Source organism: Vigna unguiculata, chromosome 7 (assembly GCF_004118075.2).
Source record: "Vigna unguiculata cultivar IT97K-499-35 chromosome 7, ASM411807v1, whole genome shotgun sequence".
NCBI lineage: Eukaryota > Viridiplantae > Streptophyta > Magnoliopsida > Fabales > Fabaceae > Vigna > Vigna unguiculata.
In genome coordinates, this window is record NC_040285.1 from 21,834,706 (window position 1) to 21,847,425 (window position 12,720).

General features: G+C 33.1%; 1 protein-coding gene across 1 annotated transcript; it reads right to left on the minus strand.

The window, feature by feature from the left end:
* Positions 1-2,401: 2,401 nt before the first annotated feature.
* On the minus strand, positions 2,402-3,469 carry LOC114192777 (probable indole-3-acetic acid-amido synthetase GH3.11). The gene has a single exon (XM_028082593.1). The coding sequence runs from the start codon at positions 3,339-3,341 to the stop codon at positions 2,973-2,975; it is 369 nt and encodes a 122-aa protein (XP_027938394.1). The 5' UTR covers positions 3,342-3,469; the 3' UTR covers positions 2,402-2,972.
* Positions 3,470-12,720: the final 9,251 nt, after the last annotated feature.

Below are 12,720 nucleotides of genomic sequence, written 5' to 3' on the forward strand. Positions count from 1 at the left end.
AAGGTTGGAAGGGGTTGTAAAAGAGGTTGAGAGTTTTAAGGGAGGTGATGTTGAAGAGAGAAGGCAGAACGACCTCGTCAAGGAGGTTGAATATGAGGGAGAAGGTCTGGAGGTTCTGGAAGGTTCCAAAGGAGGGGGGAACGAGGCTAGAGAAGTTGTTCTCGGCGAGGTCAAGGTAACAGAGGCTGGGAAGGAGGGGGAGTGTTTCGGTGAGGAGGTTCTGGGAGAGGTCGAGGTGGAAGAGAGAGGTGCATAGGGACAGTTGGAAAGGGAGGGTTTGATTGATGGAGTTGTTGAAGAGGATGATGGAGGTGAGGTTATGGAGGGGGCAGAGGAAGGTGGCAGAGAATGGGCCTGCAACGTTGAAGTTGGAGAAGAAGCACGGTGAAGAGGAAGAACAGAGGACCATTTTGGCTACCTAATTTAAAAACCCTAAACCTAAATTAACTTATCTATTATTTAAAAAAAAATTCCCCTTCCACGTCACTGTTCTCCCTGCCTCGTCATTGTTCCAGTACTGGTCAACCTTGCCTTGTCACTATTCATCTAACGCCGTCTAGCCAGACTTAACAGAAAGGGCAAATTTGAGACTTTTTAACACAAAAGGGGACCAATTTGAGACTTTTAAAAAAATGAGTACCAAATTGAGATTTTGCCTCCAAAATGGGAACCAAGGGCATGATTAAACCAATAAATTTTCATGTAGACCAGGAGAAATTTTCACTTTAGCTCAAGTGAGAGTACGGGCATGGGTAAAACATAAAAATGAAAACGTCAACTTTTCTTTTTCTGATTGGTGCCTCTCCCCCATACTTTGTTTAAGATCCATAGGTTACTAATCTGACACTTGTTGAGCGGTGGTGAGCTTGGAAGAATTTTTGGTAGTTGTATCTCTAATCTATAACCTAGACTTTGTGGCCTAGAGTGGCTTATCTTTTGGTTGCAGGTTTGATCTACATCTTACTACCCATGACTATACAAGCCAAACTCAAACAACATTATACTCTCACTTAGTTCTAATGTATATTAATGTTCTCGATTCCTATATCAATATTGACACTTGATGCAGAGACTAGTTGTTAGGGACTCTCACATGCAAAACCCAGTTTTATAATTAAAGGAGGAAGGAAATTGTATCCCAACGACGTGGAGGAGAAAAAAAGAAAATTGTGTTCAAATCTATCTACATGTACTAGCATTTGTGGCAATCACTTTGTTCCTATTCTGGTCATGAACTAATGAGCATTGGGATTGTCTGGCCAAGACAACATGAGTAGCTTGAGCAAGGTATGTAGAATGTGAAGGGGTCATCGAATGTGCTCGCTAGCTTAATAGAATAATCAAGAACGAAGTAATAACTACTTTAGTGGAGGAGTATTCATTCTAGTGATCTACGAAAGAATGATGATATATAATATTTTTTTAAATGAGGAAATGAAATATAATGTGATATTGTTACTTTTGAAATAGTAAAAAAGCATAATACCTATAAGAAAGATTAATCTCTTTCTCCCTGGATAATGCATTACTTGTGATTTGTATTCCGTAAGCAATGCTCTTTTTGGAGCTCTCACAATCCATCATTTCTTTTGAAAAGTTGCCATGCGCATGCTGGGCATTATTATTACAATAGAAAAAGTCTAGGACTGCACAAAAAATTTCAAACAAGTGGAACATTTATGCAAAAGCTTCTGTGAATTTGTCAAAATTCATTGTCTCTAGGGTTTAACATTAATACCAATATATATAAGTACATTTTGGACTGCTTTCAAGAACGACATGAGTAATATATCGATTTCAGGACCAATGATTGATCATATGAAACGTTGCCTAAAATTTGGGTGTAAACCAAAATATTTTTATCCTCACAATGATTTGTAGGATTTAATATTTCTCCATCGGTAGTCAAGTAAAAGCGAAATATTAGGTAAAAGAATTATAAGTATAAAATGTATTGAATATTACAAATTTATTATTAAATGTAAGTACTATACCACTTAAAGTATTGATATACTATTGGATGATACTTGTTTGTTTTTTAAAAATATGCGAGATCTTTGTTTTTGGTTAACTATACTTTTCAAATTCTAAAACAACATTAATTTCTCATTGTTCAGCTATTTATTTGTGTGTGGATGGACATTGTTCAAATTATAATCGTAGAACTTTATAAGTATTGGATGAAGGAAGAATTAGATATGGTTTTGAGTATATTTAAAGAAATGGAAAAGAAGAAACGAGAGAGATTTTAATGGTGAAGAATATTATTAAGCTTTTCATTGTTTAGTTTGAAAAAAAAAATTATTATTATATATGCATTTATGCTTCTCCTTCACAATAGTTATGTAAATAAAATGAAAGTATAAAATAAAGAAATGCATAATGCTTAAAAGTTTAATTGAAACATGAAACATAAATATAAAACCAAGGAAAGATTAATAATGAATGATACATACAAGAATTTATATATGGAATTAAAAGATAGGTGAATCAACATATTCAAATAATGTCTTTAGTAGTTGAATTGCGTAGAAGTTTTCCTTTTACTGTGAAATTAAGAGTTGATATACGATATTTATTGCATAATAAAACTATGATTTTGGTTGCACTAAGAGGTAGTGTTCACTTATATATTACAAGTAGAAATAGGTAAAAGTGATGGAAATTGGTTAAGACATTCGATCTATATACTTTCACTAAAAGAATTTTTTTAATTAATGACAGCAACAAATTTGTCGGTAAATTCAAATTTATTAATAAATTTTTTGTGCAGTGAGTATCTGAGAATTACTTACTCACAAAAGACAATTTTAGCATGGTAGCCAGTTGTGGTATAAAGGAGATGTAAAAGTTGTAACAATGTTAGTCACTCCCCTATTTCCTAATCACAATGGAACAAAGAAAAAGCTATAAAGTTGAGTAGCGTTGATTATTGATAACAAAGCCACAACAAAGCAAAAAGCATAATGGATTCAACACATCTTGGGCACCCATTTGGGATCTCTGGGGCTGAAGAAGGAAGCGGTAACTTTAGAATTGAGTAATTTGAGTGCCTTCTTAGATTTGATGCACCTGGGAGTCTTGTACTGATTGATGGAAGCTCCTTGGCTGATAAACAAGTCCATCAATGAATCAAAGCTTCCTGGCTCCACCACACGTATCTCCAATGGCCCCACCGACTTGTCATGGCTCCGGCACCGTTTGTATATGTAGTCCAGTTGCTCTTCCACCGCAATGCAACATTCCTCAAGAACACTTCCATCAACCACCACTGTGTTCTCATTCTCAGCTTCTCTCTTCACTGCTTCCTCACCCTTGTACTCTAATTTCTTTCCGTCCATGGTCACAGAAAGGAACACAAGAACTAACACAAGAGTATAGAGTATAAAACTTAATATTCACTTGGTGTGAAATGCATTTAGTGTGTTTAATTATTTATAGATAAGTATGTATATTATTGCATAAAGTTTTTTTGGCGCTTATTGTTGTGTTATTTTTCAATAAAAACGTTTTATATTATTTTTTATCACTTTATCCAAAATTTAGGTAAAAAAAATAAGTACTGTTTTTTATTAGTGTATGATACCTGAAGTACCTTGAAACTTTTTTTTTTGCAAGTTTTGTCCTATTATTTATATGGCCAGATACAGCTCTTCTTAAAAAATTCTTCTCTTTTCTTTATTTATTATTTCTTAATTTATCTTTACAACAGTGCAACCCCATTGGAAACAATTAATGTCGATGCCATTCATGATGTGGTCCCCATAGCTACATTTACTTGGTTTCAGCATAATGATTTCAGAACTGAGGTTCTACCAAAATAAATTTTTGGGTACATTCTACGGAAACAATCATGGAAAATGTTGCATAATAGATAGCACAGCTTCCAAAAGCTTAGTTGTGCTAAGAAACAATGAGAATTAGACAGAGCAACACATGAGCTGAAAAATTTATGGTTTTATGATTATGATGGTCCCCTCATCACTCAATTCCATTGGTGTGTGAAAAAAAAAACATCTTACTCATTGTACTGTTGTTATCCTTCAAGATGTTGTTCCATGTTAGTTAGATAAGATTAAACATGTTAGCTTGTTGAATGGAATAATTTGATCGGTACAGTATCAGAAGGGATACCCACAACTATGTTAGGGACTTTTTTAACTTTGCATATTTTGAGTGAAAGATAAATACAATAGAAAGAATAATAAGCTAAAGCACAAGGAAGCAGTATTCTCGTTCCTGAATAATCCATAGGACAAGGATGCGAGGTTCGATTCTATAGATACTACATTGGTGGTTAAATAAGGAAGTTATTATGTCTATTCCTCAGATTTTCTGGTAGGAACATCAGACACTGAAGATGGTGGTATGTATGTGTAATAAAGTATTTGGTTCTAGTTTGTGATTGGACATGTATATATTCTTCTCTGCACTTTTATATTTCATATATTCATGTTCTCTCCGTGTTTTGGAATTGAACTGCTTGCTCTTTCTACCAGAAATTGCAGCCATTACGTAATTTCTTTCCATAACTAAGGTAGTATTTAACCGGAAGCTAGTTCTAAAAATATGGTTTAGGCAAAATTAGTTGCAAGCATCAAGAGATCATTGATAGCGTCCATTGGTTAAAGAAATAAAAAAAAAGTTATATATTCTTGATAGCTTACAAAGATGAAACATGAGAAAGAAAAAATGTAGTAGCAGGCACATATCCTTATCTAGAAAAAGGAGAGAAGAAGTAGTGTCACTGTCGAAGATGTGATGAAGGAAAAGTGTGACAACGTTAACCCAGTTTGAATATCAAATCAATGTCTTTACTGAGGTTGGTTAATGAATGTGAAGGTGGTGTGGCCCTTGTTATCCACATGAAAATTGAGTGGTGAGGTGGTAAAACTTGTTTGCTATTTCTAGGAAGTAGTGATGGTGAAAGGGAAAAGTGATGGTTTTTGCATGAGTGACTAGGTGAGCACATAGGTATGTTAGGAATAATATTGTATTTGAAGTGGTCTTGGTGGAATTCATTATTTGCAGTGAACTCAACTCAAAATACATCTCTACCCTTCAACAATAAATGCGGCGAATGAAGACCGTCACTCCTATACAACTTCTACATCTGGGGTTTTTTTTACACCCCCCCCACAACACACTTCGCTAAATATTAAGAGAGATGAGAGAGGGGTGGATTCAAATCTATGAGCTAAACCGGCCTATTATCAGTATAATGGAAAACAAGTATATTGAATAGTATAAATCACAAAAAATAAAGATGCATTACTGTCACAATATCATGGTATATGAAAACATACTCCAATTCAATACTCAAGAGTGTATTTTAGAATGACTTGCTTTTATTCTGCAGCACCCTTTTCTTAAATAGGCACCGTAGAATATATTTACATTAATATTCAATAAAGGGGGAGGGATTATAGGAGATTTCCTATTTACATGGAGTAATTGAGAATCCCTAACAACTATATATTAAAAGTATAGAATAATCTATTAAAGACAGAATAAATTATATTTATACACACTAACATCCCCCTTCAAATTGATGTTGGTAAATCAACCAGCAACAATTTGCCAACAAGAAATTGATGGCGCTGTCGAGGCATAGCTTTGGTAAAGATATATGTAACTTGAAGATCCGTAGAGATGTAAGGAAAAGTGATAAAGAGGAGTAGGTGTAGGTTGGGAAAACCCAAGCTGGTCCAAAAGACTACGTAACCACACAACTTCAGCACAAGCAGCTGACATTGAACGATATTCAGCCTTTAGTAGAAGATTTAGAAACACGATCTTGCTTCTTACATTTCCAAGAAATTAAGGCATCACCTAGAAACATACACCAACCGGTAGTAGACCTACGAGTATCCGGACATCCTGGCCAATTAGCATCACGATATGCCATAAGTTGTAAAGATAGGGCTTTGGGAAAGAATAACTCATGTGTAGATAAACCTTTAAGATATCGGATAATACGATGAACCACAGCAAAATGAAGATGACGAGGAGAAGACATAAATTGGCTGACTTGGTGAACAGCATACGAAATGTTAGGTCTAGTAGTGGTGAGATAAATAAGACTTCCTACCAAACGCCGATAGAGAGTGGGATCATGCAAGAGATATCCTTCATCTTTCCTATACTTGACATTTACTTCCATAGGAGTATCAACTAAAGTAGTTCCAGCTAAACCCGCCAATTTGATTAAATCTTGAATATACTTTTGTTGGTTTAAAAAGATGCCATTGGATCGATGATGAACCTCCAATCCCAAAAAATATGTGAGTTGTCCAAGATCTTTCATGTGAAATGTTGCATGGAGCTCAGTTTTCAACTTAGTAATTAACTCATGATCAATTCCCGTAATAATGAGATCATCCACATAAACCAACAGGAGAACGATATCGGCAGTAGACTTGTGAAAGAAGAGAGAATAGTCATATTGACTCGGCGTAAAGGAGAACTTAAGTAGAGTAGTACGAAACTTCTCAAACCAAGCCCGAGGAGCCTGTTTAAGCCCATACAAGGAACATCGAAGTTTACAAACATCAGAAGAGGAAGAAGGAAGCATACCAGAAGGAAGTTTCATGTAGATTTCTTCTTTGAGATCACCTTGAAGAAAAGCATTCTTCACATCCATTTGATGCAATGGCCAAGATTGAGAAGCAGCAATAGCAAGGATAGTCCAAATTGTAGTCATCTTAGCAACTGGAGCAAATGTCTCCTCATAATCAATCCCATACTATTGTCTATTACCAAGAGCGACCAGTCGAGCTTTATAGCGATCTAATGAGCCATCAGATCGAAGTTTGATAGAGAACACCCATTTACTTCCAATAGGTTTTACCGTGGGAGGACAAAACACAATATCCCATGTGTGATTTTCTTGAAGTACTTGTAGTTCTTCTTGCATTACCTTTTTCCAACAGTCATGTTCCATAGCCTGGGTATAACTAGAAGGAATAGAAATAGACGACAATGTAGTGGATAAAGAAATAAGTGTAAAGAAGCCATACCAATCAGGAGGTTTTGATGATCGAGTGGACCGACGAAGAGGTAGAACAGATGTGACAAGATCAAGTGCCGGCGGAGGGACAAAATCAAGTGTCGGAGCAGAATCAGGAAAGGTACCAGAAGGAAGACGACGTCTTGTATACACCAAACCAGCTTTGAACCGTTCCACAGTGTGAGAAGAGTCTAAAAATTGTGGCATAAAGGAAAAAGATGAAGATGATGGTGAAACATAGGATGGAAAGAAAAACTGATTTTCAAAGAATGCCACATTCCTAGAAACTCTAATGCGACGAAGTTGCAGATCATAGCAAACATAACCTTTTTGATTAATAGCATAACCTAGAAAAGCACACTTAACGGATTGATTAGTGAGTTTATGACATTCATGAGGAGCAAGATGTACAAAACAAACACAACCAAAAGTACGGAGATTAAAGTAAGAAGGAGAATACCCAAACAACTTATAGAAAGGAGGAACATTATGGAGAGTAGGAGAAGGTGACCGATTTATTAAATGAACAGTAGTAGAGAGAGCTTCACACCAAAAATGAAGAGGAACATAGGATTCTAGCAAAAGAGTGCGAACAACATCAAGAAGATGACAGTTCTTTCTTTCAGCAACACCATTTTGTTGTGGTGTGGAAGGACAAGAATGCTGAGATAGAATTCCCTCATTTTGAAGAAAACTTTGAAATGCGTTAGACATATATTCACCTCCAGAATCTGATCTTAAAATTTTTATGTGAGCAGAGAATTGAGTCTTAAGGAACGAAACAAAACGTTGAAAAACAGAGAAAACTTATGCTTTAGACCGAAGAAAATATATCCCAGTAAATCGGATGTAGTCATCTAAAAACGTGACAAAATACTTATAACCTGCATGAGATATAATAGGAGAAATCCCTCAAACATCACTATGAATAATGTCAAAACAATGATTTGCCTGAGATGCATTATGAAGAAATGGTAAAGTTTTACTTTTACCAAGTTTGCAGGTAGTACAATCAAATGAAACAGGGGAGTTTTTATTGCCCAAAGAACCAGATTTAAACAAGGTACTAAGTACATGAGAATTTGGATGGCCTAAATGATTATGCCACATTTTATTTAGTTGTCTATCATCAACACAAACTAGAGAAAAAAAAAAGGACAATATGTGAAAGGTGAGATGCATAGTGGAAAGAGTCGTCCTACTTTAGTTCCTTTAGAATGATCTTCCCTGAGCTAGAGTCGTTAGGCGACTTGGACCTTCTCGTTGGGCAGATTGGTCATGCTTGCTGAGCAAACTAAGTCGGCCTAGATTGAGCTTGGAATGTATACTTGAATAAATTTTCAATTGTCTACAAAATATTTCACAAATAAAATTCAAATACTTATTTTTCCAAAATTATCTAATAAAATCTTAATTATCTAAACAAATAATAATAAAAATACCAATAAAAGATAAAATACTTATCTTTTCTAAAATTATTTAATAAACCCTTAATTATTTAAAAATATAATAATAAAAATACCAATAAAACATAAAAATAAACATAATAAAAAGCATAATGATGTTAATTATCAAACTTTGTGAACTCTTAGAATTAATGAACCTTTTAAAGTAGTTCATCAACAATAGATTCAGCATATTCCTGACAACATGGTCCAACCACCAAATCTCATAGTCCAACTCATAGAAAACCACCAATGAAGCCTCAAATCCTAACAATAACCACTCACAAAACGTCACAATTGATTCGACCTCAGCATACTAAGTCAAGGTTCAAGGTCGACCAAGTTGATCCTCGGCCTAAGTTCAGCTGAGTCAGCCCTGGTCGAAGGATTGTCGAGTCCACCTTAGTCGAAAGTTGATCGAGTCAGCCTCAGCCGAAGGTTGGTCGAGTCGGCCCCGGACGAAGGTTGTCCTAGTCGACCTAGATTGAAGTTTTGTCATGTTGGCCCCGGCTGAAGGTTGGTGAGCCGGTATCGGCCAAAGCTCGACCAAGATATTTCGTCCTAAGCTCAACCAAGTCGACCTTAGCCGAAGGTCAACCATGTCGGCCCGGCCTAAAGTCGATCCAGCGGCCGAGCTTAAAATCGGTCTTCTTGGCCCCGATAAAAGGTCTATCTGAGTCAGCTCAAGTCAGTCTCGCTTGAAGGTTCGTCAGAGTTGGCCCTGATTGAAGGTCGGCGTTAGTCAATCCTAGTCGAAGATCGAGCTTAATCACTTTCAATACCGATTATGGGTTTAACTAGTATAAAAAAACACTTTCTATACCTGTTTTTGGTCCAATCAGTATAGAAAATCTTGCATTATTTACAAAATTGTCACTGTGTCACTTTCTACCTGGTGGATTAGAACCGGTATGATTTGTCGTTATAAAAAGTGTTTTTGTATTAGTGTATGGTCAACCCTATAGCCTCATCCTCGATCTGACCAGAAACTTTGTTCTCCAATGACACTTGCTCTAACGAAAACTTGTGATGACACACCAAAATAGTTGTATGAGCAACACCAACAACAAATAAATGTGCAGAGTGTGAGGAAAAATCAGAACATATTTGTTCTTTCAATCCAAAATTGAAGCGAATTTGAATATAACATTTTAGGCTTCAATAACTTACCTCTTCACTAGAATGCAGTAATGGAGGAAAACAACCACAATGGAAGTTGCAAGAATGCAAGACACAATATGGAGTTGGTGAGAATGCAAGTTGAGAGAGGGCGTTTTTATGAACTACTTGAGAGATAACGTGAATAGGAAAAGTGAAATGCTTAAGAGAAAAAACACAAATAAGGATTTAAATATACTATGAGTGGTATAAATTAAATAGACATGGTAAACATATATTATGACAGATCACTCAATAACTGACATAATAGCTTTTTTCCTTTAATTACAATTTTGTCATAGTGCCCACTTATTATGACAGATCCATCTACATCAGTCATAATAAATTTAACCTTTATTACAAAAGTGTCATCAGTCAACTTATTATGATAGGTAAACCTACATCTGTCATGATAAGTTTAACATTTTATTACAAAATTGTCATTGGTCAATTTATTATGACAGGTGCACTACTAACACGTCATAATTAAGTCCTCATTGATTTGATTTTTCCATTATTGTTATGATTGACTTCTTATCACAATACAATTGCATAAGGATGTCAACATTTGTTTTAAAGACATGATATGACCTTTATCCAAAGTCTTTCACATATAGGGATGGTAACAAGGCGAGATGTGAGAACGAGTTTTATTATATCATGCTCATCCTCAAAGTAAAAAATACACCCCCATACCAGTGGGTATAACATTTTTGTCTCATACTCGTACTCGTGTCCATACTCTGCTTTCTTATTATTTCAATATCAATTAATTATATTTTATAAAAATATAAAAATCACAGCAAAGGAAACATAATATTATCAAATATTCAATACAAATAGACATATTTCATATCTTCAGTGTCAAAGATTTAAATATAAATTTTAAATATATAAATTTTAAATCAGAATATCAAACAACAATTAAATAAAAGTGAAAGAATTACATAAAATATTTCACAATTACACATAAATAAAATTTTATTACAGCCAAAACATTTATAAATTTTGGAAAGATCAATGAAACATTGTTGATAAAGTTAAAAAGTTGTTTTTAAAAATTACAAAAAAAGAAAGAAACAAATATTTAAGTTTAAAAATATTTCAAATGTCTTTTTACTAATTCTTTTCTTGTACAAGAATAAAAATTATATTGAACGAAATAGTGCAGAGAAAAATATTAAAATAATAATAATTCAAATTTAAATGTAAATCTTTCATTTTTTGAATTTCAATCCATAATGGATGGTGTAAACAAGATTTATGACAATAACATTAATCTAGTATTACCAATTGAAAAAATCAAATATTACTCATAGATATACATGTATTGAATCAACGTGGAAATTTTTTATCAAAAAACATGGAAATTCAAATGTATATTTTTTTTTCTTCAAATCACTAAATTGTCTTCCATAAAAATACAATACTTAAAATTAAATTTTGTCCCTAACAAAACTTGCATAGTTTGCATATAATTTAGGTTAAAATGTCTTCTCTCCTAAAAAATAATCCATTTCAATAAATTTACTTAGTATGAAGAATTTTGTCAATTATTTGTCTATGATATTATTTAGGATCATGCATAAATTGGATTATCTGATTAAGGAGATAAAAAATATTTATATTATATGTATAAATAAATAAGTTTTCTTTCAAATATCTTATATATTGAGTTTTTTTATATATAAATAAAGAGCTCTTTTAACTTCTAATTCCAAAATTCTAACCAATAAAAACTCTTATATTTATTAATTATAATCATGACAATTACATTCTCTACTCTCTCTATCTATAACAATCGCATACTCTTAAAAAGGGAAATAAAATATTTTGGAAAGAATGTATATATTTTATATTTTTTAAAGATATTTTTCTAAATTAGTATGAAAATAATCATTTGTTTACAAAGTAAAATAAGCTTTTTATGTGTGTTTAATAATCTTATTCATTCTATTTATGCGGATTCTACTACAAACTAAGAATATATGATTCTTTTTTTTTTCCTTATATGTATTGAAATAAGGTACCCTTAATACTTCAATTCTCGAACTCTACAAGCTATACTTGAATTCATCCATTACCACACAAATATAATTTTTGTTTACTAATTTATTACTTGCATAATTTAAGTAGTATTTTTTTAGAATCTAAAATTACGATAATTTAACAAAATCTTAACAAAATTATCTTTGTACCGTCTCTATAATTGAATATTGTCTTCTATTTGACTCAAAAAGCATAAATGTTTTCTTGTGCAACTTTTTGTTTGATTCATTGTTTTGTGTTTGTTTTTTGTTTTGCCTTCGAATTAACAGCCTCTCTTTTTTTCTCTTACAAAAGCACATATAAAATGTATTATCCTATGCCTCTTTATAAAATTGTTTGTTATTTGTACTAAAAAATACAAATCAAATTAGAAATTATAAAGTCACATCTAAATTTAGCCACCATAAAAAACAAAAAACAACTTAATTAAAGCAATTAGTTTATATTTGCTTGTGATCTAAGGCAACAAAAAATAATGAATATGATTCCTCTAGTTTGATTTAGCAATTAGCGAAAATACAAAACTAAGAAAGTTCCCATTTCAGACACCAAAACCAAGGTTTGAGAAAAGCAACTTCTAATTTCAGCTAGCGATGTATTTGTTCAAAATTGTGAAATATTTATGAACTAAAATCAGTCCTTATTTTTATAAATTTTAATATTAATGTGTTGTTTTTAGTTTTCAAATTTTGAGAATAAATTTGAATCTTACTAATATTAATGTGTAGTAAAGATATGAGTAGTGTTACGCTTCCAATGATATCTGTAAAGTAAGATACTAGTGCTGGCAATGAGCATAATTATGAAGATAGCAATAACAATGAGTACTACATGTGACAACCAAAAGTCGATGGTGATTAGTGTAGTAATATAATGCATAAGTAATACTGAAACTAATTATGATGATAACAAATGACAAAAAAAAAGTAGTTAGAATATCATAGTAATTGATTTTTAATTGATGGTATGTAAGTAATAATCTCGTACAAATAATGATTTACCAGCGGTAGTAGTGGTCAAAATAATTTGTCAGTTTAGTTAAATTTAATATATATATAT

Coding starts and splice junctions, on each gene's coding strand:
- LOC114192777 (XM_028082593.1), bottom strand. CDS start 3,341: ATGGACGGAAAGAAATTAGAGTACAAGGGTGAGGAAGCAGTGAAGAGA.